The following is a 26,798-nucleotide window of genomic DNA, read 5'->3' as shown; positions in this document are numbered from 1 at the left end:
CTGTTGCCAACTCGGATTCCACATCCCACTCCTCTCACTTTTACTGTCTCTGCATCCTTTCTTTCCTGTCTCCCTGCCTCTCATCTGCCCGACTGCCCATGTCGGTCTGTCCCCCTCGGCTGGCTCTCGGTTTAGCTTCCCGGCTTACTTCTCCCCACGGGCCTGCCTCCGTTGTTCCTCATTCTCCTTGTCTGTTCTTCCCTCTGCCTGGCTGTACCTCTGTGGCTCCGCCCATGGTCCAGAGTCTCCAGGATTCTCTGTGAAGAGATCGCCGGGTGAGAACCACCCCAATTTTCTCCTGGAAGCCAGGTTGCTGCTCTCCTCTGAGCAGCTCAGCACCTCGCCTTAGCAAACTCTAGCCAATTCCACCCCACGCAGACCCCTCACAGATTCTCCCTCAGCTTCACGTCAGAGGGCAAGGGAAGCAGAACCCGAGTTGGGGAGGGCTGGACCCAGGCCAGGTAGGGAGGTGAGACTGATAGGACCCAGGTGGTGAGGGGGTGGGGCAGAGAGTCAGGGGCAGAGGGCAATGGCACCCACTGAGGCCTGGGCCCTCCTGTCTCAGCCGCAGAGGAGGGACAGGATGACCGATGCCCAGATGGCCGATTTCGGGGCGGCGGCCCAGTACCTCCGCAAGTCAGAGAAGGAGCGTCTAGAGGCCCAGACCCGGCCTTTCGACATCCGCACTGAGTGCTTCGTGCCGGATGACAAGGAAGAGTTTGTCAAGGCCAAGATCTTGTCCCGGGAGGGAGGCAAGGTCACTGCCGAGACGGAGAACGGCAAGGTGCGTGGGGCACAGCACGGGGTGGTGGGTGCAGGGGTGGAGCCACATGCAGTGGGAGCTGAGGGGCTCTGGAGAAGAGCCAAAGCCAGCGGGGGTGCTGGGTGACCCCCTCGAGAAGCCCAGCGTCTGAGTAAGAACTGACCTTTCTTGTTAGGTCTGAGCAGGGGTAACGAGGCCCCACGCCAGCCCGTTGCCAGAGAGGATGCTGGCGGCCGAAAACCTCAGCTGGTTTCCTCTTCAGAGGGGACTTGTAGATAAAGAGGGCATAGACACAGCATCAAATGAAGCGCCCTTCTCAAACCTGCGTCCCTCCACTCTGCCTCAGTTTTCTCCATGAACCGAGTCTCCCCAATCCTCCCCAGCCATACCAAGAGCAAACTTTTACCGATGAACGCAAAGAGCAGGAACTCTTGAGTGGAATGTTCAGTCCAGAGCTGACGACTGGCACTCAGAAATCCACAGTCCTGGTCCCTCATGCCGGCCACGAGAACTGCCACTGGTCAGCAGCAGTGGCTCAGAACCTCTGGGGACTTTGACCCTGAACCCAGCTCTGCCACTAGCAGCCACCATGCTGGCAAATCATTTAGTTATTCGATCCACAGCTTTCTCTGCTGTAAAAAATGCTGGAATACCTGCTTGCAGGATCTCATGACGTCAGGGCACGGCAAACTGACCAGTGGAGATCGAACCATTTGACAGTGACCAATGAAGAGTGTAGGGTAGATGGGTGAGATGTTTTTCCATTAGTGGCAAGGTTTGCCCTGAGCAATTGATGCCCTGAAGTACTGCCCCCAGGAGTCAGGGTAAGGTGTGTGTGCACAGGCCAGAGAGTGGCCATCCCTAGACAATTAAGCAGGGACTGAAAGGTGATGCTCATGGGCACAGGGTCTGGGGAACTGGCAAGACACAGGGACTCTAGGACAGTCTCTAGAAAGGGAGAGACAGTGGGCAGGTAAATTATCTGGTGTCATGGGAAGCTATGGGCTAGGGTCCAGGCACTGGTGAGAGAAGAGCTAGGGGAACGAGGCCAGGTCACAGCCTGTACTCTGGGAGGAGGTAAGTGGGCAAGGCTGGCAAGGGTCCTGGTGGGAGTGTGGTCACCCCTGTCCTACTGCCCCACCCCCTCCCCAGACGGTGACTGTGAAGGAGGACCAGGTGTTGCAGCAGAACCCGCCCAAGTTCGACAAGATTGAGGACATGGCCATGCTGACCTTCCTGCACGAGCCTGCAGTGCTTTTCAACCTCAAGGAGCGCTACGCATCCTGGATGATCTACGTGAGTGTGTCCTGCACACGGCGGGCAGCCTGTCCTGCACAGAGTCCAAAGTAGGCCGGGGCGATTCTCTCACGGGGAGGGGGTTGGAACGCTCCCAAAGGGCTCTCTGCCCCTATCCCATCCCTGGTCAGCTGCAGGAAGAGAGGAGCCAGCTGGGCTGACCAGGGACTCTTCTGCCTGTCACCACTGCCCATCCCAGGCTCTCCCTTCCAACTTCTCATGACTGCCCTATCTCCCATTTCAGACCTACTCGGGCCTCTTCTGCGTCACCGTCAACCCCTACAAGTGGCTGCCGGTGTACAACGCCGAGGTGGTGGCCGCCTACCGGGGCAAGAAGAGGAGCGAGGCGCCGCCCCATATCTTCTCCATCTCCGACAACGCCTACCAGTACATGCTGACAGGTGGGCTGGCTGCTCTGACCTGTGGCCCCTCAGCCCCACACCCGTGGACCTGGGCCCTCAGCCCTGACCCCATTGCCTCTGCTCTTTTCTCTTCCAGATCGGGAGAACCAGTCAATCCTCATCACGTGAGCAAACACCATCCACCCACAGAGGGGCGTGGGCTGGGGGGGACCCAGGCTGATTCCTGGGGGTGATGGGGTGGGGAGGAAAGGTTTAAGGCGGAGACTGCAAGGAACTGGGCTCTCCGAGGACTGCCGGAGTGACCTACAGTGCTGGGCAGACTCTGCAGGGAGCTGGGCCCCGGGGGAGGAGATTAGATGGCTGGGACTCTGAGAGAGGAGGGTGCAGTGCTGAACTTTGACTGGAGGACGGTGGGAATCTGGCTTCTGATGGGTCCCTGTTGCCCCCAGCGGAGAATCTGGGGCAGGGAAGACTGTGAACACGAAACGTGTCATCCAGTACTTTGCCAGCATCGCAGCCATAGGTGACCGTGGCAAGAAGGACAACGTCAATGCAACCAAGGTGCCGGGTGGGCCACGGGCTCGGCAGAGGGGAACTGGGGGGTGGGCTGACCAGGTGACCCTTAGCCCTGCCCTGGGAAACAGTGTGGACTGCACCCCTGAGCCCAGTGCTTGAGACCTACCTGGCAGGAGACACACACTCTGAGGGTCTGAATATGACCCGTTGGAGCTGCAGACCCCCCAGCAGTCCATCCGGCCACACCCCCGGCCTCCCCACTACCACCTGGAGGTGGCCTGGAGATGCAGCCCCACGCTCTGCTCCCTCTGCAGGGCACCCTGGAGGACCAGATCATCCAGGCCAACCCCGCCCTGGAGGCCTTCGGCAACGCCAAGACGGTCCGGAACGACAACTCCTCCCGCTTCGTGAGTGCACCTGACCACTGCCAACTGGCCTCACGCGGCCTCAACAAAAAAAGGGGGGTGCAGTTTTGCCAACAGTCACCCCACCGGGTTGATTGTCCTGCATTTGGTTTTGGGATATCAAATAACACACACACACACACACACACACACACACACACACACACACACACACTCCAAACCCTCCCCACTCAGCCTGGCCCCCGTGTGCTGGGAACTCAAGAAAAGAGACCCAGAGCTACCACAGCTGTTCCAGAGCCGAGTAACAGGGCTGATTTGGGTCACATTCTAGATTTTCCTTATGACTGTTTCCAAAGCTCTTCCACACTGGAAGTGGAAAGAGAGCATGGGCGTTGGAGCCAATTCCCCAGCATTCCATCTGCCCAGTAAGTCCCCACACCTCTCTGAGCCCCAGTTCCTGCATCAGTGAGACAGAGGTAGTAGTATCTACCTTGCTGGTTATTGGGAGGATTACAAGAGATCATATCAGAGGTACAAACAGGACACATTCTATCAGTGCTCATTCCTGTGTCATTTCTTTCTTTTTTTAAAAAATATTTATTTATTTATTTATTTGGCTGAGCTGGGTCTTTAGTTGTGGCACGTGGGATCTTCATTGTGGCATGCGGGATCTCTAGTTGTGGTGTGCAGGATCTATTAATAGTTCCCTGACCAGTGATTGAACGTGGGCTCGCTGCATTGGGAGAGCAGAGTCCTAACAGCTGGACCACTAGGGAAGTCCCCTCCTGTGTCGATTCTGCTCAGAGATCCCTGGGTGGCATGTGGGGATGGGCATCCTCTTCCCTGTTTTACTGATACTAAACTGGGATTCCAAAGAAGTCATTTACATTTCCAGAACCGTCCAGGGCATTCTGGGTTGCGATGAGGTCCAGGATCTCCGTGCGTCTCTTCTGGCCAGTTCTCTCACTCTTTGTCCCATCTGCCCCCAGGGGAAATTCATCAGGATCCACTTTGGAGCCACTGGAAAGTTGGCTTCTGCAGACATAGAAACCTGTGAGTACGTGGGGAGCCCTGCCCACACCTCTGGGTCCTCCACCTCTGCCTTCATTCCCGCCGGATGCCCCACCTCAACATTTCCCCTCCATCTTCTGTCTCTGTCTACATTTGCCTCTTGGCTTTAGAATTCTTCTTCCTTTAAACCGTATCTTTCCCCGGGCTCTCTCCACTTGCCGTGAGAGCCCTTCTCCCCTGACCTCCACCCTGTTGCTGGCTTGGCTTTTTCCCTCCTTACCTGCCTCCCCGCCTTTCCTCACTTCAGATCTCCTGGAGAAGTCCCGGGTGATCTTCCAGCTGAAGGCTGAGAGGAACTACCACATCTTCTACCAGATCCTGTCCAACAAGAAGCCAGAGCTGCTGGGTGAGCCCAGCCCGATGGCCCTGCTGCCCCCAGCGCCCTCCGCAAGTCCGCCTGTGCAGGGCAGATCCCTCCTCCTCACCCGTCCCGCCAGACTTCTTACCCCCCCTCCTTCCATCTGCCCATTGCCTTTCTCTTCCTCCCTCACCTTGGACTCCCCTGTGTCAATTCTTGCCTCCCTTTCCACCCTTCCTTGCTGCTTTACTCCTTCTCCTCTGCATTTGCCTCCCCTTCTCCCACCTGTCATTCGCCCACCATCCTCCCACCCTGGGTCCTCGCCGCCCACTTTTCCTTTTCTTCTGGGTCCTCCCCTTGGTCCTTGCTGATGGTCCTCCTCTCTACCTGCTCCCGCTCTTTCCTTCATCCCACCCCTGCCCCCCACCGTGCCCCCTCCCACCCCCTTGTCCCCTGCCCTGTCCCCCGCCTGGACAGACATGCTGCTGGTCACCAACAACCCCTACGACTACGCCTTCGTGTCTCAGGGGGAGGTGTCCGTGGCCTCCATCGACGACTCCGAGGAGCTGGCGGCCACGGATGTGAGCTAGGAGGCAGTGGGCAGGTCCCGGGGCTCCTGGGCCGCCCGCCCCGCCACCCACTCTGCCTCTCTTGCCCTGCCCCAGAGCGCCTTCGACGTGCTGGGCTTCACTCCTGAGGAGAAGGCCGGTGTCTACAAGCTGACGGGCGCCATCATGCACTACGGAAACATGAAGTTCAAGCAGAAGCAGCGGGAGGAGCAGGCCGAGCCCGACGGCACTGAAGGTTCGACGACAGGAGAGCAGGCGCTGAGAAGGCCTGAGGGGATGGGCGTCTGCCCGTCATGCAGAGACGGTCCTCTGGGAGCACGGTCTCCCATTCTGTGTCCCAAAGGGGTGCCTTTCAACGATTTTTTTTTTTGGCTGCGTTGGGTCTTTGTTGCTGTGCATGAGCTTTCTCTAGTTGGGGCGAGCGGGGGCTACTCTTCGTTGCAGTGCGCGGGCTTCTCATTGCGGCGGCTTCTCTTGTTGCGGAGCACGGGCTCTAAGAGCGCGGGCCTCAGTAGTTGCGGCACGTGGGCTCGGTAGTTGTGGCTCGCAGGCTTAGTTGCTCCGCGACATGTGGGATCTTTGCAGACCAGGAATTGAACCCGTGTCCCCTGCATTGACAGGCGGATTCTTAACCACTGCGCCACCAGGGATGTGCCCCTTTCAATGATTTTTAAGGAGTTATGTTCACAGTAGCGATGTCAGGACCTTGATAGAGAAAGTGGAAAGAAACCAGGAATAGGAGAAGCAGGTGGTTGAAAGGCTGTGCTTTCTCCCAGGGCGGGCTCAGCCCCACCCCAAGTCCACCTGGCCCAGGCTCCAGGCTTTCTTCTCCATTAGAACCTAGCCAGATGCCACCCTGCATCCCAGACAGGCTGGCTCCCAGAGGACCCGAGGCTTGTGGGTGGGTGAAGGCAGGGACATGGGAGAAGTGGGCAGACAGGGAAGCACCTCTCAATCCTGCTAGCTTCTCAACCCAACTGCACAGAGCAGAAGTGAATTGGGGAGATTTCCTTCTGCACCCAAGACACCCCCAAGCCCAGGAAAGCAGAGAACTGATCTCTGCACACCCCTATCACTACTGCAGTGTGTATGTGAGGGATGCCCAGGCCTTGGGTGAGCCCCTCGCAGCCTCCGTGCCATGTTCTGTTTGGGAGGCAGGAAGCCAAGGGTCAGGACACAGCTCAGGGCATTGGCACATCACCCACATCGCTGGGCCTCAGTTTCCCCCTCAGTGGAATGGAGCGAAAGCTCTTCCCAGCTCCCTCTAAGGCTATCTCGAGAATCCTTTGAGAAGGAGATGTGAAGGGGTGTGAACGGGGCTGGACAAACGCCCAAGAACGTTCCTCTTGGCCCACCTTCAAGGACCCCTTCTCTCTGTCTGTCCAGATCAAATGCCAAGCCTCAGTTTCACAATAGCATGTTGCCAGTTATCACAAAACTCTTGAAATTCAACCAAATAAATTCCTTCTAAATAGATATCATATGTTGGATGGCACATTTGGAGAGCTGGGGATTGGGGGAGGGTGACCAACATGCTGTTAGGAACCTTGATTTCCCAGCCGGCCATGTTGGCCAACAGGTAGATTCAGGGTAGAGCAGGCCCAGTCCTGGGCTAGATCCTGGGATTGGGGACAAAGGAGGAAAGAAGCAGAGGACAGCATCAGCCACAGTCCCTGCCCTGGAGAGATGAAGGGATGCAGTGTGGTAGGAGGGCCTGGGGTGAGGGAGGGGCCTGGGCTCCAGCCTGACTCGGGCACACACTGGCTGTGTCACCATTGCAAGCCTTGTGCCCTTCAGGCCTCTATTTGCAACTCTTTTTTTTTTTTTAATTTATTATTTACTTTTGGCTGCGTTGGGTCTTCGTTGCTGTGCGCGGGCTTTCTTTAGTTGGGGCGAGCGGGGGCTACCCTTCGTTGCGGTGCGCGAGCTTCTCATTGCGGTGGCTTCTCTTGTTGCGAAGCACGGGCTCTAGGCGTGCAGGCTTCAGTAGTTGTGGCACACGGGCTCAGTAGTTGTGGCGCACGGGCTTAGTGGCTCCGTGGCATGTGGGATCTTTCCAGACCAGGGCTCAAACCCGTGTCCCCTGCATTGGCAGGCGGATTCTTAACCACTGCACCACCAGGGAAGTCCCTATTTGCAGCTCTTTAATGAGAGAGGCAGGACCTGATGGTCCTGGGCAGGGAAAGAGGGTCTGCTGAAAGTGCTTGCTTATCCCTTTCCTTCTCCACCAGATGCTGATAAGTCCGCCTACCTCATGGGGCTGAACTCAGCTGACCTGCTCAAGGGGCTGTGCCACCCTCGGGTGAAGGTGGGCAACGAGTACGTCACAAAGGGGCAGAATGTCCAGCAGGTGTACTACTCCATTGGGGCGCTGGCCAAGGCCGTGTACGAGAAGATGTTCAACTGGATGGTGACGCGGATCAACGCCACCCTGGAGACCAGGCAGCCGCGCCAGTACTTCATAGGCGTCCTGGACATTGCCGGCTTCGAGATCTTCGACGTGAGTGGGGAGCCCCGGGGCCGGGAGAACAGTAACTCACTGGTTCGCACAGGCAGCCACCGCTGGCTGAGCCGGCTGCAGGCCAGGCGCGGGGACGGCGGTGTGCTCTGGTGGAGACGGTCATGTGTCTTCAGGGCGCCCTCCCTCCCCGCCCTGACAGGGGAGAGGAGGGGCCAGCTGCACCTCTTGCCGGGCTGGACGCGGCCCTGGGCGCACCGCATGGGCCACGGACAGCAGCCCTCCTGACCCGCTCCCCTCCCCCACCCCCCGCTCTGTAGTTCAACAGCTTTGAGCAGCTCTGTATCAACTTCACCAACGAGAAGCTGCAGCAGTTCTTCAACCACCACATGTTCGTGCTGGAGCAGGAGGAATACAAGAAGGAGGGCATCGAGTGGGAGTTCATCGACTTCGGCATGGACCTGCAGGCCTGTATCGACCTCATCGAGAAGGTGCCGCTTCGGCCCCTCCGCCCGGTCCCCTTCACCCGCCATCCCAGACAAAGTGGCAGCCCTGTTCCTCTACACCCAGGAAACTAGTCCCAGAATCCCAAGCCCTGCTTTCACACACTGTGACATCACAAGCATACACAGGTCCAGCCCTTCCTTCTCTCCCCAACACCTAAGACCTTATCCTGTCTGGTGGACACCTCCCAGGGTCTTAAGAGGGGGATGTAGTGAAGGAGAGGGCTCCTGCCCCCTCTGACACCCCATGAGAAGTGTCATTCGTGGAAAGAAACTAGGCTGAAGCTAGACATGTCAGCTTCCCATCCTCTCCCTGTTGGCTGAGGATAAGCCTGTGTTCAGCTCCTCTTATCTATGGAGGTTCCTCAGAGGAGACAGGACGGAGCTGGCGGGAGGCTCCCAGTGCTCGCTTGCTCCCAGGGCTCCATTGCTGATGGAGGCCAGAGGCTGCAGCAACTGCCCCTCCCCCAGCCCAGCTGCGGCCAGTCAGAAAACAGGGCCTTCCCCACAAGCTCTGCATAGTTATCCAGGGTGCTGCTCTTCCAGAGGCCTCAGATTTCCCTGAAATTGTATGTAAAAGTGTGTGTGGACTGGTCGTGGGCAAGGTGTATACGCAAGTAAGAGAGAGAGAGAGAGTGTGTGTGTGTGTGTGTGTGTGTGTGTGTGTGTGTGCATTTCTCTGGGGAGGGAGTCTTTGGATTCACCAAATTCTCAGTAGGATCCCTGTCCCAAGAAAAGTCAAGAGCTGCTACACTTTCTGAAGTGCAGGACATTGTGCAGAACCTGGATCCCGCTAACCGTTCCTTGAACGATTGTTACCCGTCATATAGGCAGGAGTCTGGCCTGCCCTGTAGTCTGGTGCCTCTGACACATTTCTGTCCCAGCCTTCACCCCGTGCTGGGGCAGGGAGCCATTCAGGAAGAAGGGGCTGTTCTTGAGCCCTGGGGGGCCAGGGGCTGGGGATTGGGAGTACAGGGTTCTTCTCTGGGTCCACTGGGGCAGAAAGAGGTTACATTGGCCAGATCTGAATGTATTCGGATTTAGGTTAACTCCAGGAATATTGGCTTCCTGTATCGGGACACGAGGTACCAGCTCCGGCTCTCTGTGGCCTGCCTGCTACACTGGGCTGCGGTCTCTCCTCTGTCGGGGTACGGGGCTCTGCAAGCCTGGGAGTGCACTCAGTGATGCTCTCCCCCTCCCCACCCTGCCATCAGCCCATGGGCATCATGTCCATCCTGGAGGAGGAGTGCATGTTCCCCAAGGCCACTGACATGACCTTCAAGGCCAAGCTGTACGACAACCACCTGGGCAAGTCCAACAACTTCCAGAAGCCGCGTAATATCAAGGGGAAGCCGGAAGCCCACTTCTCCCTGATCCACTACGCCGGCACGGTGGATTACAACATCATAGGCTGGCTGGAGAAGAACAAAGACCCGCTCAACGAGACAGTAGTGGGCTTGTACCAGAAGTCCTCCCTCAAGCTCATGGCCACACTCTTCTCCTCGTATGCCTCCACTGATGTCGGTAAGAGGGCAGCCCTGCACTGCCAGAGCAGTTCCAGAGGTGCAAGGGGCCAGGATCCCGCTGCTTCAAAGCACACAACTCTAAAGGCAGGAGGGAGCCCGTGAGCCACGGGAGGGGGTCAGGAGATCCCACAGCGGCCCATCTCTACCCCTTCTGTGGAAGTACCATTTTGCCCTTTGGGTTATGGACGTTGTTGTACATGCTGTGCATCTCTTCAAGACTCTGAGCAACTGAAGATCAGTGAGGGTGGCACGCACATCACTGCAGCAGGCCTGGCATGGAGCCGTGCCTGCAGGAGGTCACAGTAAATGTTGAGAGGATCACTGAACATACAGTAGAACAAACGAGCCTCCAGTTCAGAGAAGGAAGAGAAAGGGTGTGAACTGAAACGATGAGGGTAAAGTACAAGAAGAAAAGTAGAAAGTGGAAAGATGTAAGCATGGGTAGGGGTTAGAAGGGAATGGGAAGAGAAAGCACAGATGTTATTTCAATGCCTGCTTTGTGCCAAGCACTGGAAAGGCACGCTCCATGCTTGATCTTTTCTAATCTTCTCCTCCTCATGAGAAAACTGAGACTTAGAGAATAACTTGCCCAAAGTCACACATCTAGTGAGCAGCAGAGCCTTGTCCCTACCCGACGGCTCCTCCGTTTTCAAGCCCTTGTTCATCATTCCTTCTCTTGTTATTAGGGGACAGCAGTAAAGGCAAAGGAGGCAAGAAAAAGGGCTCATCATTTCAGACAGTATCAGCCCTCCACCGGGTAAGAAGGGCACAGAGATGTCAAGAGACTTGTGGTGGGCAGGCCCAGCCCAGAGCATTTTGTGTGTACCACCCTAACCTGATGCTCTGAGTTTGGAGAGGAAAGAAGCTAGAGTTATGTGGTCATTTTTGGCATGTAAATTCTATACAAGCCTGAACTCGCATCATAAATTATGTATCCCTATCCCTTTGAGGGTTCTGGTGATAGGTTGTCTGGGTCCCAGGGCTCCGGGACCAAAGGGATGGTCCCTGTGGCTCCTGACCTCCAACTCTCATCCACCCCCAGGAGAATCTGAACAAGCTGATGACCAACCTGAGGACCACCCACCCTCACTTTGTGCGCTGCCTCATCCCCAACGAACGGAAGGCTCCCGGTGAGCGATGCACAAGCATCTAGTCTGGAGAGGGCACTTGGCATCCACTTGCCCTAAGGCTGACCCCCTCCCTCTCCCTTCCTGCCGCAGGGGTGATGGACAACCCCCTGGTCATGCACCAGCTGCGCTGCAATGGCGTGCTGGAGGGCATCCGCATCTGCAGGAAGGGCTTCCCCAACCGCATCCTCTACGGGGACTTCCGGCAGAGGTGGGTACCAGGGCCCCCCAGGGCTCAGGGAACAGGGGGAGCATGGGCAGCCTCGGATGGGAGGGGAGTCTTCAGGTGGCCTCAGATTCTGTGGGCAGAGCAGATCAGTGCAGAGCGTGGGTAACTGTGGGCACCTCCCTCCCAGGTACCGCATCCTGAACCCGGCAGCCATCCCTGAGGGCCAGTTCATTGACAGCAGGAAAGGGTCAGAGAAGCTGCTGGGCTCCCTGGACATTGACCACAACCAGTACAAGTTTGGCCACACCAAGGTGAGTCTAGAGCCCCTTAGGGTGGCGTTGCAGGATGTGCGACCATGCTGAGTGGACCAGCTGGGAGTTTGGAAGGCAGACCCCTGATTCCTGGCTACCCGTATCAACCAAGGGCTGGAACCCAGGCTTCCTTTCTGTCTTGTTTTTCACATTTCACTCCCAGGTCTAGGATGTGTGGGTAACAGGGCCCTGGGAAGCTGAGCCAGGGTCTCCCACACTCTCCCTCCACCCTGACTACCCTTCTCTGAGGCTGTGGCCCCCTTGGCTCTACCCCTCACCCCCAGGTGTTCTTCAAGGCGGGGCTGCTGGGGCTGCTGGAGGAGATGCGGGACGAGAGGCTGAGCCGCATCATCACCCGAATCCAGGCACAAGCCCGGGGTCAGCTCATGCGCATTGAGTTCAAGAAGATCCTGGAGCGCAGGTGAGGCTGGAGGGAAAGAGAGAGGCACTCCCAGAGATGTAAGAGGCAGACAAGCAGAGCGAAGTGGCGTGGGTCAGGAGACCTAAATTCAAATCCTGGCTGCACCACTTACTAGCTAGCCTGAGCAAGTGACTTTGCCACTCTGGGTCTCATTTTGAATTCTTTAAAAAAGAAAATTCCCCTTAGGGAAATACAAATTAAGACTCCAATGAGATACCGTTTTAAAACACTAGATTGACAAAAACCAAGAAGTCTGACCCACTGCTTATGGATGTGTAAATGTGTGCAATCTCTTTGGAAAACAATGTATCATTTTCTTTTAAAGTTGAACAGTTACATACCTTTCCACTCCTGAGTGCATTCCCACAGAGAAACTCCTGCACGTGTTCAACATGAGACAAAAAATGAATCTTTATAGTAGCATTGGTCAAAATAGCAAAGATCTGGAAACAACTTGAATTTTCATCCACAGGAGAATGGGTGAATAGTAGTATACTCATTCAGGGGAATATTATAAAGCAATGAAAAAGGAGGGAACTAAAACTACATGGTACAATACGTTTGCACCTTAAGAGCATATTGCTGAGTAAACAAAAGCAAGTCACAGAAGGATACTTATTGTGTGATGCAATTTTTATAAATCTCAGAAATAATTTTTAAAATAGCATATTGTTAAAAGATGCATACACACGTGGTTAAAATATTTTTTGAAAAAGTCAGGAAACAAAAAACACAAGATTCGAGGTAGTGGCTGCTTCTGGTGGAAGGACCAGGAAAGGGGATGGGGTGGAGCCCACAGGCAGAATCAGCGATGGCAATGCTCTAGTTCTTGTTTGGGTGATGAGTTCATGGACAGTCATTTTGTTTCATGCTTCATAACTTACACATATATTATAGATATTCCTAAATGAAAAATATCATATTTTTAACATGCTTGAGGTTCTTATGAGATTAGAAACACCGAACACGGTAGACATTCTACTGTGGTAGACATTCTACTGTGGAAGTGGTAGCTTCCATAGCTACTAATACTCCAGTAAGGAAGATATAAACTGCCCTTTTGTTGAATTGATCAATTAATAACTATTTATGGAGCAACTCCATGTTCAGTGTGGTTATGCTGAGGTGGGGTTGCCTATCAAGGCTACAAGACAGGGTTCCTGCCGTCAGGTGCCTACAAACTTGCTTAGATGTGCTGGGAGCCGAGTGCTGCCAGCCCCATGATTGCGAAGCACTCTTTTACAGTGCCCTTCCCTGCCTCCATGTTTCTTTGCCAGGGATGCCCTGCTGGTAATCCAGTGGAACATTCGGGCCTTCATGGGGGTCAAGAATTGGCCCTGGATGAAGCTCTACTTCAAGATCAAACCGCTGCTGAAGAGCGCAGAGACAGAGAAGGAGATGGCCACCATGAAGGAGGAGTTTGGGCGCCTCAAAGAGACGCTGGAGAAGTCGGAGGCTCGACGCAAGGAGCTGGAGGAGAAGATGGTGTCCCTGCTGCAGGAGAAGAACGACCTGCAGCTCCAAGTGCAGGCGGTGAGACCATTTCTCCTCTCCCCTCCCCTGGATTATAGCTCATCACCAGGGACTGAGTCTCAGAGCTCTGGCTCTCTTTAAGACCCTGGATCTCTCCTCTCTGTCCTCTTCTCCCAGGAACAAGACAACCTGGCTGATGCGGAAGAGCGCTGCGACCAGCTGATCAAGAACAAGATCCAGCTGGAGGCCAAGGTGAAGGAGATGACCGAGAGGCTGGAGGACGAGGAGGAGATGAACGCCGAGCTCACGGCCAAGAAGCGCAAGCTGGAAGACGAGTGCTCTGAGCTCAAGAGGGACATTGATGACCTGGAGCTGACACTGGCCAAGGTGGAGAAGGAGAAGCACGCCACAGAGAACAAGGTGAGGGCAGCTCCCTCTGGCTCCAGCCCAAGTCTCCTCAGGATTCCCAGACCTGAGTGTGGCCCAGGTCCTTGGCATTGGAGGTCTCCACAGATGTCTCCAGGTTGGTGACCTTTGACCCTAAAGGGGATGGGGTTCTTGGTCAACAGGTGAAGAACCTGACAGAGGAGATGGCTGGGCTGGACGAGATCATTGCCAAGCTGACCAAGGAGAAGAAAGCTCTGCAAGAGGCCCACCAACAGGCCCTGGATGACCTTCAGGCTGAGGAGGACAAGGTCAACACCCTGACCAAGGCCAAGGTCAAGTTGGAGCAGCAGGTGGATGATGTGAGTAGTAACAACCATGCTCCATCCCTCTCAGGTTGGGATTTTTCAGGCAACACCAATGGCCAAGGGGTTCCCAATCCCTAGAACTAACTTCCATGACCCCTGGGGCCCTTTTCTTTCTACAGTTCCTCACTAGGCTGGGTCTCTAATCCTTCATGCTTGCAGGGCTAACTCTGCTGGTTTGACTTCCAATCCCATTGGACTTTGGGTTTAGAAGGGAGCAGAAGAGGATGCACTGTGGATCTCAGGTTTCCTACATCCTGTTCATTTTCTTTTCTCCACCAGCTGGAGGGATCCCTGGAGCAGGAGAAGAAGGTGCGCATGGACCTGGAGCGAGCCAAGCGGAAGCTGGAGGGTGACCTGAAGCTGACCCAGGAGAGCAACATGGACCTAGAGAACGACAAGCTGCAGCTGGAAGAAAAGCTCAAGAAGTAGGAGCCTGCAGCGGCCAGGAAGGGCTACTGAGGGTGTCTGGCCTGAGGGTTAGAGTGCAAGGTGCTGCAGCACCTCTGGCCAAGGCTGCTCTGGGCACACAGCCCCCACCCCCCACCTTCACCCTCGGGGCCAGGGAGAGGGGACTGGTCCTCGAATACCGAGGCAGAAGGAGAGGATGGGCACAGAGAAAGGAAAACCACCTGTCACCCTCTTCTCCTCCAGGAAGGAGTTTGACGTTAATCAGCTGAACAGTAAGATTGAGGATGAGCAGGCACTGGCCCTTCAGCTGCAGAAGAAACTGAAGGAAAACCAGGTGAAGTTCTTCTGGGTGTAGCCACCGGGAGCTCAATGGCGCTGAGGCAGCTGAGGCTATAGGAGCTGCTTAGGGTTCTAGACAGTATCTAGAACTCCAAGCCGCCCGGAGGCCCCAACAGCCCTGACTTACAGGCACTTGGGAACATCAGCCTTCCCCATTAGAGCAATAGTGTCTTATTTCAGCAGGACTATTTGGGGGAGAGGGTGGGGATCATACTTACTAAAAGGGCTTCTCTTGCTGAGCTATGCTCCACCTCATGGGTTTTCTGCTCTGGGACAATTGGTAGGGCTCCGTTCTCCTCTAACCCTTACTTTTGGTGCTTCTCCCCACTTCATGGGGGTGAGAAGGGCCTTCATGGAGCACCTTGCCATGGGAAGGTCTGTTCTTATTCTTCCCGGGTATTTACCCTAGCCACTAACTCAGGTTGGATCCCCACAGAGCACCGTGATATGGAGTCAACTCCTGCAAACTTAAGCAAGTCACTCCCCGTCCTGAGCCTCAGATTCTCCTCTCATCTGTAAAATGGGACTAATGACCCCTGCCTTGCAGAGGACCAGAAGAGACATTGTACAGGAACCCACTTTGTCAACCAAGAGGCAACATATATATGTTATTTTAATATAGCTCAGGCTAGAGAAGTGAGCCAGCCACTTGCAAGAAGATGTTCTTTTGTCTTTCGCATGGCTTTCTCATCCCTCTGCAGGAGGAGATTGAATTAACAGCCAGAGTCTCCCTTGCCTTTAATGAACTGAATTTTAATGTGCTTTTAGTCCCATGTTTGTCAGAAGAGCCCTGGAAGCAAGGAAGGCAGGTACTCTCGTTCCCATTTCATAGCTGCAGAAGCTATACGGCCACATCTGGACATAGTGGCCCCAAGGCCACAGGGACTCAGCTATTTATCCTCTCATTTTCTTATGAGGCCACTAGTGGAGAGAGCTAATCTCCCCTCAGCATTCAGGGTCGATGGCCCAGGGTGCAAGTGACACATGAACACAATTCCCCTCCTCTGGGGGCTGCTCAGGGGCTGGTCTGCCTTCAGTGATACTCTTCCCTCCCATCTTCTTGGGTGCCCCTTCTGGGTTTTAGCCTGAATATTAGGACATCCCCAGGTTCTCCTAGCCTGGTCTGGGCAACCTCTTTGACTGTTGAACCCAGAACAACTGTGCTGTTATCCTCACCAGGTCTTGGCAGTGGGCTGTGGCTCCTCCTTCTTCCTGCCCAAGCTCTTGCACTCAGTCCCCATTCTCCATCCTGGGAGCAAGGGTCTGGTGGTTCTCTCTCTCCTGCTCCCAGGACCCCCTCACACACATTCCATAACCACCATCCATAACCACAGGTGAAGGGATCCCACCAATCCTCCCCTTTGCTCCTTGCTAGTCAGACAACAGATCAAAATTGTAAATGGGACATTCTGCCAATTTAGTCAGGCCAAGGCTAAGACCAGAAGGTAGGGACATGATACAGAGGAGGGCACCCTGCTAGCACTCACCGGGCCTGGAAGGGAACAATTAAGCTGGAACCGAGCCCTGGGCCTAAATAAAGTAAGCCCTGGAGAGTGAGGAATATGGTTGATTGGAGTTTGTGGTTAATTCGGAAGATTACAAAAGCTTTTGATTATTTGGAGGCATACTGTTGCAAACATTTGGAAAATACAAGCACCAGCTTTCCTGCCTTATCATTAGCAGAGCAGAGCCTAGTGAATCTGTGGAATCTTTGAGACCCAGGACCTCACAGGATCTCAAGATCCCTCTCTGAAGACAGATTCTCAGGATTCAGGGCTGCAGATGCGCAGACTGGGTCTGAGATGCCCCTCTGGGAAATGCCTTGAGAGTTTGGCTTCAACCAAATTCCCACCGACGGTCTGTGCATTATAGGATGTTTGGCAGCCTCCCTGGCCCCTGCCCACTAGATGCCAGTAGCAACACCCACCCCCTCCCCAAGTCATGACAATCAAAAATGTCTACAGACCTTGTTGACTGTCCCCTGGGGTACAGAATGTCCCCTGGTGAGAACCACTGCTCTGCAGGACCTGGGTGCTTTGGCCAGGAGCCTTCTAGAGCCCTGGGGAGGGGGCTGTGATGGAGGGGTCAGGCGGTGGGTCTGAGCCCCCTATACCCTGCCCAGGCGCGCATCGAGGAGCTGGAGGAAGAGCTGGAGGCCGAGCGCACTGCCCGGGCCAAGGTGGAGAAGCTGCGCTCAGACCTGTCCCGGGAGCTGGAGGAGATCAGTGAGCGGCTGGAGGAGGCCGGCGGGGCCACGTCCGTGCAGATCGAGATGAACAAGAAGCGCGAGGCTGAGTTTCAGAAGATGAGGCGGGACCTGGAGGAGGCCACGCTGCAGCACGAGGCCACGGCGGCCGCCCTGCGCAAGAAACACGCCGACAGCGTGGCCGAGCTGGGCGAGCAGATCGACAACCTGCAGCGCGTGAAGCAGAAGCTGGAGAAGGAGAAGAGCGAGTTCAAGCTGGAGCTGGACGACGTCACCTCCAACATGGAGCAGATCATCAAGGCCAAGGTGGGCCTCTACTCTCCTCTCCTCGCCCTCTCCTCTCTCAACAGCTTCGCAGTGTGCCTTCCTTCCACTTCCTCTCTGCCATCGCTCTTATTCTCACTCCCTTCGTCACTCTCTGGTCTCTCTCCCTCTCTCCCTTGCACCTGCCTTGCCCTCCACCTGTGTCTCCATCTCCTCACCATCTCTCCCTTCTTTAATTCATGCATCCTCTCCAGATTGTGCCCCTCCAGCCCTGCCCCATTTCACCCCCCACCCCCTGCCTCTGTGCGCTCCCCAACCTTGGCCCTCCCTTCCTTCCTCCAGTCAACCCAGCCCCTCACACATTCACCTTTCTCTTGTCCCTTACCGCCTGAAGGCAAACCTGGAGAAGGTGTCCCGGACACTGGAGGACCAGGCCAACGAGTACCGGGCGAAGCTAGAAGAGGCCCAGCGCTCCCTCAATGACTTCTCCACCCAGCGAGCCAAGCTGCAGACGGAGAACGGTGGGTGCCCCTAACCAGCCCTGTGCCTGCCTCACGGAAGAGCATCAGTTGCCCCCTTCCATGGCCCACAAACCCTTGTTCCCACCTGCAGGTGAGCTGTCCCGGCAACTGGAGGAAAAGGAGGCACTGATCTTGCAGCTGACCCGAGGGAAGCTCTCCTACACCCAGCAGCTGGAGGACCTCAAGAGGCAGCTGGAGGAGGAGGGCAAGGTGAGGCCCGGCTACGGGGCAGCAGACAGGATTGATGGCAGCCCTGGGGCAACCAACCTCAGAAATGGAGCCTGGAAGCTGCAGAGAGGCCGCTAATGAAAAAACCTCCAGGCCAGGTTCTTCCACTCTTCAGCTAAGCCACACCCGAACATCACTGAGTGCCTCCTTTCTTATTTGGAAGGGATGGGCAAACTGGGAAGGTACCTTAAGATGTTGAGATTCCACACCAGCCCTCACCCTGAAGGAGGCTGGGGCTTGGTTGAAGTTCATAGATATGAAAAGGATCTGGAGAATGGGGACAGGGCCTTCCCTCCCACCTTCCCAGATGCTGAACCCACCTCCCGGTGCCGCCCCTCCCAGGCGAAGAATGCCCTGGCCCACGCGCTGCAGTCAGCCCGGCACGACTGTGACCTGCTGCGGGAGCAATACGAGGAGGAGACGGAGGCCAAGGCCGAGCTGCAGCGCGTCCTGTCCAAGGCCAACTCGGAGGTGGCCCAGTGGAGGACCAAGTATGAGACGGACGCCATCCAGAGGACCGAGGAGCTGGAGGAGGCCAAGTGAGTCCTGGGCAGCCCCCAACCCTGCTTCTAAGAGAGGAATGCTCAAGAGGACATGGGTAGAGACAGGCAGAGTGGGCACGGGAGGCAGATTTGAGGTGGAAGAGAGGAGGTGGGGAGAAACGTGGTGGGCAATACAGGTGCTTGCGAGGGAGCTGGGATCCTGCACTCTGAGTGAACCCTGGCTGGCCCTGACTCACTTCCTGTGACGGGCGAGCTTTTGGCCCGGGTTATACCTGATGCTCACGTATAAGACGAGCAAAAAGCTTGTTGGTCAGAGGAGCTACCGCCGATCAGCCTGGGTGGGGAGAAGTGAGGGCTGCCACCCTGATGCTGCTCCCCGTAGGGAAGAGCCTCTGTTCTAGGCACCCGAAGCCCTGGCTCCCTGGAGGCTGGGGTTCCAGGGTCTGAAGGGCTACTCAGTGTCCCAAGGAGCTGTGTGGGAGGGCCGGGCCCTCCTCATCTGGCAGTTCAGGAAGGGGCCGTCCCAAGGCCCCGCTGTTCCCAGGTAGAGTGACACACATACACCCAACCGCGCCGGACAGGAAGAAGCTGGCCCAGAGGCTGCAGGACGCCGAGGAGGCCGTCGAGGCCGTCAACGCCAAGTGCTCCTCGCTGGAGAAGACCAAGCACCGGCTGCAGAATGAGATCGAAGACCTGATGGTGGACGTGGAGCGCTCCAACGCGGCCGCCGCGGCCCTGGACAAGAAGCAGAGGAACTTCGACAAGGTGGGCCCAGGCTGGGGACTCGCAGCCAGGGGCCAGAGCAGGCGGGCAGGCGGGAGTCAGGAACGTCCTCCCAGGAGGCAGAGGCTGGGAGGAGGCTGAGCCCAGGAGAGGGGCCTGGGTGCCCCTGGACGTGGGGCTGGGGCTGCCCGGTGAGCCGCGTCCCGTCCCCGCAGATCCTGGCCGAGTGGAAGCAGAAGTACGAGGAGTCGCAGTCGGAGCTGGAGTCCTCGCAGAAGGAGGCGCGCTCCCTCAGCACCGAGCTCTTCAAGCTCAAGAACGCCTACGAGGAGTCCCTGGAGCACCTGGAGACCTTCAAACGGGAGAACAAGAACCTGCAGGGTGCGGGCCCAGGCCGGGGGCGGGGCAGGGAGGGTCCGCACGTGGCGCCACCCAGCGGCTCCTAGAGGCGTGCCCCCCGTTGGAGCCCCGCTGCCCCCAGCTGAGCGGCCCGCCCCTCCCACAGAGGAGATCTCCGACCTGACTGAGCAGCTGGGCTCCAGTGGAAAGACCATCCACGAGCTGGAGAAGGTCCGCAAGCAGCTGGAGGCCGAGAAGCTGGAGCTGCAGTCGGCCCTGGAGGAGGCCGAGGTGAGGACCTGGCTCTGCCTGCACCCCTGCCTCCGACCCTCTCCTACCCACCCCTGCCCTCCTGTCTCTGACTCCGCACTCTCCCTCACCTGGGGGTGACGCTGACCCAAGACAAAATCTATCAGCTCCTTATTCTTAGTCCAAGGTCATATACCCACTACCCATGACTACCTCCAAAGCCAAGGTCTGTGCAAAGGAAAATGCCACACGCAGCTTGATCATAGGTTTGTTTCCCACTGGGTTTATAAAGTTGAAACCTGGCCATCATAAAAACCCCTCAGACGGGGCGGGAGCATGGGCTCCGGACTCAAACAGACTTGAGTTTGAAACTTGGCTTCAGGACCACCACTTTGTCATTGGGCAAGTTCCTTAAGCTATCGGTACCTCGGTTTTCTCGTCTGTAAAGTGGCATCAGTTGTACATACCTCATGAGATTTTATGCATGACTATTATGAAGATTAAACGAGGTATCGTGCTTAAGCGCTTAATATATTTAGCTATTGGTACTGTTCCTTTGCAAGAACCTAGCGACAGCCCTGAGATTGGGGCTTCTAACGTTTTTCACTACAGGGTGAGGGACCTGGGAAACAAAGAGATGTTCGAATTCCTGGTCGTAAAAAGCCTTCCCTTTTCTGTGCTATTTTAGGTGGGTCAGGATCACGCAGCGTTGGTGCTGGAGGGTCTTGACAGTTGTGAGCTCAGAACACTTTCCTTGACAGAGGAAACCGGGGGTATCCAGCACTTCCTCCCCCAGAGCACCCGGATGGCCTGGGATGCAGGTCCCCCCTCCCCATCTCTTCTCAGCTCTTCTCCTCTTGGCTGACACCTTGCATCCTCCCAGCCTCCCTCCCCAATGTACCGTGTGCCCTGACTTCCTCGGACCCTGTCTCCCCACCCACCTCCAGGCCTCCCTGGAGCACGAGGAGGGCAAGATCCTGCGGGCCCAGCTGGAGTTCAACCAGATCAAGGCAGAGATGGAGCGGAAGCTGGCAGAGAAGGACGAGGAGATGGAGCAGGCGAAGCGCAACCACCTGCGGGTGGTGGACTCCCTGCAGACCTCCCTGGATGCGGAGACGCGCAGCCGCAACGAGGCCCTGCGGGTGAAGAAGAAGATGGAGGGCGACCTCAACGAGATGGAGATCCAGCTCAGCCACGCCAACCGCGTGGCCACCGAGGCCCAGAAGCAAGTGAAGAGCCTCCAGAGCTTGCTGAAGGTACCTGGTGACTCTTGGAAGCAGGAAGTCACCTCACCCAGAGAGGGGCGGTGGTCGAGTTGGGGGGTGGCGTCCCATCACAGCACCAGATCCCTCCTGCCCCGGGGCCGTCGCAGGCACCTCCCACAGGTCCCACCTGAGCCACCGCCAGGGGCTCTCCGCAGCATCCAGTTCAGCTGACGGCCTCCTGATGGGCCAGAGCCCAGCTGCCTCTCTCACGCCCACTCTCGTGATGCGCAGGACACCCAGATCCAGCTGGATGACGCGGTCCGTGCCAACGATGACCTGAAGGAGAACATCGCCATCGTGGAGCGGCGCAACAACCTGCTGCAGGCCGAGCTGGAGGAGCTGCGGGCCGTGGTGGAGCAGACGGAGCGGTCCCGGAAGCTGGCCGAGCAGGAGCTGATCGAGACCAGTGAGCGGGTGCAGCTGCTGCACTCCCAGGTGAGAGGCCAGGAGAAGCCTAACGAGCAGCGGAGCCAGGACACCTAGCGATGCTCTGAATCAGATGGCCTGAGAAAGCATATGTCCAGGCACATGGATCATAAATTATTTCATCTCTGGGACCAGCTCGCCTCTGTTAGTCATGGCTGCGGAACCACAACCTTGAGAAAGGGGTCTACACTTAAAAGCTAAGAGTGTCATGGTGGATTGGTGGTGCCTGGCAAAATCACAAATCTGGGAGTCGTGGAATGCACGCTGTTATGTGATATCCTACATCTAGAAGACAGCCAGCCTCAGCTTGCTGTATTAAAATGGGACTTTTGGGCTTCCCTGGTGGCGTAGTGGTTGAGAGTCCGCCTGCCGATGCAGGGGACACGGGTTCGTGCCCCGGTCCGGGAAGATCCCACATGCCGCGGAGCGGCTGGGCCCCTGAGCCACGGCCGCTGAGCCTGCACGTCCAGAGCCTGTGTTCCGCAACGGGAGAGGCCACAACAGTGAGAGGCCCACGTACCGAAAATAAATAAATAAATAAATAAAATGGGACTTTTGGAGTTGAAAGAAGCACAACTGCATCTACTTGCAAACCAAATTCTCCACAGAACACCATTTTTCTGCAATCCCATACACACTGTTTTCAGCTATACTCGGTAATGAGTTTTTATGTCCATCTCACTGCACTGCCCTGTGGAGTTTTGTTCCGTAATCTAGTACATATGGGAATGACATCACCCACGGATGTGGTCCTCTCTTCCTTACCCCACTCCTTCTATAACTATAATCGCTTCCAGGATACAGTCCCTTTAACCAAGTTTTTCCCATTTTCCTTGGAATATTTTCATGCTCCTGCACAGACATGTTACTACAGAGCTCAGGAGTAGAACTACAGACCCTTTCCTGCTTGAAGTCTTTCTTCAGAGCCGAGTCCCTTTAGATATATTGTCTAGAATATATCTATTTTCATAGGAAAAGAGAAAGCAGGTGCAAAACAAGGAAAATACTAAAAACAAGACATGTTTTTTAAAAATGACCAGTTCTAATTTTCTCTGGATAGAAGTGTAGAATCAGGGGGCTTCCCTGGTGGTGAAGTGGTTGAGAGTCCGCCTGCCGATGCAGGGGACGCGGGTTCGTGCCCCGGTCCGGGAAGATCCCACATGCCGCGGAGCAGCTGGGCCCGTGAGCCATGGCCGCTGAGCCTGCGCATCCGCAGCCTATACTCCGCAACGGGAGAGGCCCACGTACCGCAAGAAAAAAAAAAAAGTGTAGAATCAGGCAGCAAAGCAGACATTCAATAGTTTTCTTTGCCTTTATCTAGAACACCAGCCTCATCAACCAGAAGAAGAAGATGGAGGCAGACCTGTCCCAGCTTCAGGGCGAAGTGGAGGAGGCAGTGCAGGAGTGCAGGAACGCCGAGGAGAAGGCCAAGAAGGCCATCACGGACGTGAGTGACCGCTCCCCTTCTTGCCCTCCCCAAAAGACTCGAACAAGGCCTGTGGGTCCAGGCCAGGCCACTGTGCTGTAACAGCGGTGACTCTGCCACTCTGTGGGTTTGAGGGCCTCAGGGAGCAAACGGCAGGATGGGAAAGAGGTGATCCTTAATGGGAAAGAGGAGGCCCCGGGGTCCTGTTCTTTTACGCTCTCTGCCGTGCACAGGCCGCCATGATGGCGGAGGAGCTGAAGAAGGAGCAGGACACCAGCGCGCACCTGGAACGCATGAAGAAGAACATGGAGCAGACCATCAAGGACCTGCAGCACCGGCTGGACGAGGCCGAGCAGATCGCCCTCAAGGGCGGCAAGAAGCAGCTGCAGAAGCTGGAGGCCCGGGTGCGGGAGCTGGAGAATGAGCTGGAAGCCGAGCAGAAGCGCAACGCGGAGTCGATCAAGGGCATGAGGAAGAGTGAGCGTCGCATCAAGGAGCTCACCTACCAGGTGCGGGCACGGCGGCTGCTCTGGGGCCAGGGCCTTAGGAGTGGACGTGAAAGCGCATCCCTCGCCCCCCCCTCCTGACCCACACAGGCCCCACACAGAGCCACCCAGCCCTCTTGCCACCTGCTCCTTGAGAAACTGTCTTGAGATTAATTTTCTTTCACAATCTCTGCAGATAGTTTGGCTTGAGTCCATGAATTTTTCTAGCGAAGGGAAAATCTAATTCTACTTCTTGAAAGCTCTTTGAACCAGCATTTCCCCAGTTTTTTAACAACCTGAAGCGCTACCATGAAGGCTTCAGAACAGTCCAAGCAATCTTTCCACCAGTCTCAGAGGCAGGGGCATTGTGTGGCATTTTAGTGATAAAAGTCAGGGATGGGAAAAGGCTCAGATCTTCCATGGAACTTCTGGGACCACAAACAGAAGGCCTTAGAGAAAGAAATCCCAAAATGTTCTAAGCCCTCCATCTGTATAGCTCAGAGCTTATGCCTTTGACCTGTTATTTTCACAGTGTGCCTGGGCAGGAGAGACAGAGAAAGGGGGTATTGGTCCGTTTGACAGCTGGATATGAGAGACACAGGAAAGAGATACAGATGTAGAACTTCAGGTGTATTGTGGGCATAAGTGGCAATAGCATCCTAGCACATGCAATGATCAGGAATGATCACGTGACATTGGAGCCACTGATCCTGGTGCCCGATACCTGACCCAGTACAACGTATATTGGGTTATGATAGATTAGAATGATCTGGATTTTGATAATCCCTTCTTTCTGCTTTCCTCATTAGTCCTCTCTGGTCACTCCAGAACCACTGGCCAAGAGCACCTCTGGTGCTCCAGATGAGAGCTGGAACAGCCCTGATGTCTCCATATTATCAGATGAAGAAATCCCGTTTGGTTCCGAGCCCCTCCTCCCATTTCTCACCTTAGGGCCACAGCCCTCCTTGCTTTTTAGATCCTGGACTGAGGACCTTGCCGTGCCCTTTGACCTATAAGTAGTGTCAGAGATGAAGTTCCCCCACCACCTCTTTGACCTGGCCTGTTGGAGGGAAGAGCAGCTAAGGCGTGAGGAGAAGATGGGGTGGTGAGGGAGGGAGAGATAATCGCTCCTGCCACCCCCCAAAAAAACTGGCTTCTCCCGTCCATATGCCCCCAGACGGAGGAGGACAAGAAGAACCTGCTGCGGCTGCAGGACCTGGTGGACAAGCTGCAGCTGAAGGTCAAGGCCTACAAGCGCCAGGCCGAGGAGGCGGTGAGTGACCCTGATGGGGCCCAGGCCTGGAGGAGGGGACAGGGAGCCGGCCCCCAGGCTGGGAGTCTAATAATCCCTGGCTCCTCTCGCCTCATCCCCCCGCCCCCCCGAACCCCCGCAGGAGGAACAGGCCAACACCAACCTGTCCAAGTTCCGCAAGGTGCAGCACGAGCTGGATGAGGCAGAGGAGCGGGCGGACATCGCCGAGTCCCAGGTCAACAAGCTGCGGGCCAAGAGCCGCGACATCGGCGCCAAGGTGGGTCCCTCCCCAGACCCCGCTACTCAGCCCCCTAGCAGCGCGGCCCCAATGTCAGTGCCCTCTTAGTGGGCACTCCTCCCCCTGTATTTGGATAGCCCTGAGGGTCCCACAGCACTCACACCTGAGCATCCCCCCTCCTGCTCAGAGAAGCCCCCCACAGACTGGAACCTCCTTAGAAAGCCCAGTCCCACCCCCCCCGAACCACAAGGACCCCTAAATGGGACCCCAAGATCCCTGAGGCCTGAACCTCTCCCCACTAAGGGCATCTCCCTTAGGTCTCTCAAAGCCCTAGAGATTCCTCCCCACACCCTTCCTCCCTCCCGCCAGCTGCCTCCTCACACCTTTTATTCTTTCTCAGCAAAAAATGCACGATGAGGAGTGACACTGCCTCTGAGCCTCGCTCTTGCTGACCTGCAATAAACATGAGTGCCAGACTCTGCCTGAGCCCCTATCCTTCCCCGCCGACCATCCAGGAGCCGTCCTGGACTCCTGGGGGAGGGGGGCCCTGCCCCTGTGTCAGAGCTGGGGAGCCAAGACACCCCACATCTACCGAAGAGGAACCGAGGCCCATGGAGGTGAGGCGGCTTCCCTGAGGTGGCAGAGCCGCGAGTCCCCCTACTGCTCAGCCAACCAGACAAGGGACGAGAGGGAGAAATTCCAAAAGCGGAGAAAACAAAGGCACCAGAGGGTGAGCCAATTCCAGACACTAGGAGACAGAATTGCACTGCGGAAGCTGAAGCCACCCTCCACCTACACCACCCCTGAGGCCACGGGAGTTAAAGTTGTCCTGGGACACCTGTTTCCTCCAAAATGAATTCCCCACCGATGCCAGGAGAGGCTCAGAGCTGGCTGGGGATGGAGATGTGGATAAAGAGGGTGACGCAGGTCCCTTTCTGGTCAGCCCCTTGGAAGTAACCCACAGGGAGTCCCGCTCCCCTTAACCCCCCGGTACAGTCAGCTGGGGCCCGGGTCTGTGGGCATCCTGAGACTCTGCAGCCAGCTGACACCAAACTGAACCAAAGTGTGGACCAAACCTAGGTCCCGCTTGTCTCATCTTGACCTCTCACACAGACACAGACGAGCAGGGCACGCGCAGGTGCACACCACAGAGCACACTTCTGCTCCCTTTGAGCTCCCTCCAGGGACAGGCTGGCCTGTGTCACACGGCTGCTCAGGGGACAAGGCAGGTCCTTACCCCACTCTGCTCCTAGCAAATCCCTGCCCCCTGCTGGAATTTACTATGGCCACCTTCTCATCCCTTCATTGCCCACCTACCGCCCCCCCCCCCCCGCCATCTCCTGGACTCCCCTGGCTAAGCCCTTCCTCTCCCTCTTCTGAGGCCTTGACCACCCCTGCCCAAGGTTGGTCACCAGTGTTGAGAATGGCCTGTCGGTAAAGTCCTGAGAACTGTGAGCAGAGACCAGAGCAACACAAAAGCCGGTCGGTTCTAGCCCTGGAGAGGCTACCAGTTCCGGTGAGGAGCCAGGACATGAGGTCAGGAGAACAGGAACCCAGAGGCAGGAAAAGCCAGACCAAGAGTGGCAGGTGGTTAGCACCGAGGGGAGCAGAGCAACTCTACCAGAGTTCAGGTGCAGGCAGGGCTTGGGTGCTGGGGCCTGCATCTGGAAGGAGCACCCTAGAAGAAGGAAGGCATTTCAGGGCAGGGACACGGAAGCACTGGAGAGGGGCTAGCAAGTCAGCTTGGACGAGCTAGGCCACGCTGGGCTCTGCGGGGCTGGGCAAGGATGTCCCGGCCACATTGAGCTGTCACGGGCCAGGCAGGGCTGACTCCAAAGTTCCCCTGAGCCGTGACTGCCCTTCACTAGCTGGTCTTCTTCCCCATCTGTGAGCGTTCAAGGATGGGCCTGCTGGGCACCTCTGAATCCCTGGGACCCAGCATGGGG

At 56.3% G+C, this 26,798-nt stretch overlaps 1 protein-coding gene across 1 annotated transcript; it reads left to right on the top strand.

Moving 5' to 3' along the window:
• The first annotated feature begins 583 nt into the window (after positions 1-583).
• LOC101290350 (myosin-6) lies at positions 584-25,909 on the top strand. Its single transcript, XM_049705854.1, has 22 exons — positions 584-784; positions 1,916-2,059; positions 2,304-2,460; positions 2,558-2,585; positions 2,871-2,982; positions 3,222-3,344; positions 4,292-4,355; positions 4,621-4,719; positions 5,149-5,252; positions 5,337-5,475; positions 7,472-7,707; positions 18,406-18,485; positions 19,031-19,214; positions 19,388-19,553; positions 19,678-19,802; positions 20,708-21,016; positions 21,257-21,460; positions 22,773-22,898; positions 23,111-23,386; positions 24,540-24,635; positions 24,757-24,944; positions 25,849-25,909. The coding sequence occupies exons 1-22, from the start codon at positions 584-586 to the stop codon at positions 25,907-25,909; spliced, it is 3,222 nt and encodes a 1,073-aa protein (XP_049561811.1).
• The last annotated feature ends 889 nt before the right edge of the window (positions 25,910-26,798 follow it).

Source organism: Orcinus orca, chromosome 2 (genome assembly GCF_937001465.1).
Source record: "Orcinus orca chromosome 2, mOrcOrc1.1, whole genome shotgun sequence".
Taxonomy (NCBI): Eukaryota; Metazoa; Chordata; class Mammalia; order Artiodactyla; family Delphinidae; genus Orcinus; species Orcinus orca.
The sequence above is the reverse complement of the archived record's forward strand: the minus strand, read 5'-3'. Positions and strand labels throughout refer to the sequence as shown.

Excerpts from the sequence above, each read along its gene's own strand:
- LOC101290350 (XM_049705854.1), top strand. The coding sequence starts at position 584 with ATGACCGATGCCCAGATGGCCGATTTCGGGGCGGCGGCCCAGTACCTC. Across the intron at positions 21,461-22,772 it reads TGCAGCTGCTGCACTCCCAG|AACACCAGCCTCATCAACCA; the intron begins GTGAGAGGCCAG and ends GCCTTTATCTAG. Across the intron at positions 24,636-24,756 it reads AGCGCCAGGCCGAGGAGGCG|GAGGAACAGGCCAACACCAA; the intron begins GTGAGTGACCCT and ends GAACCCCCGCAG.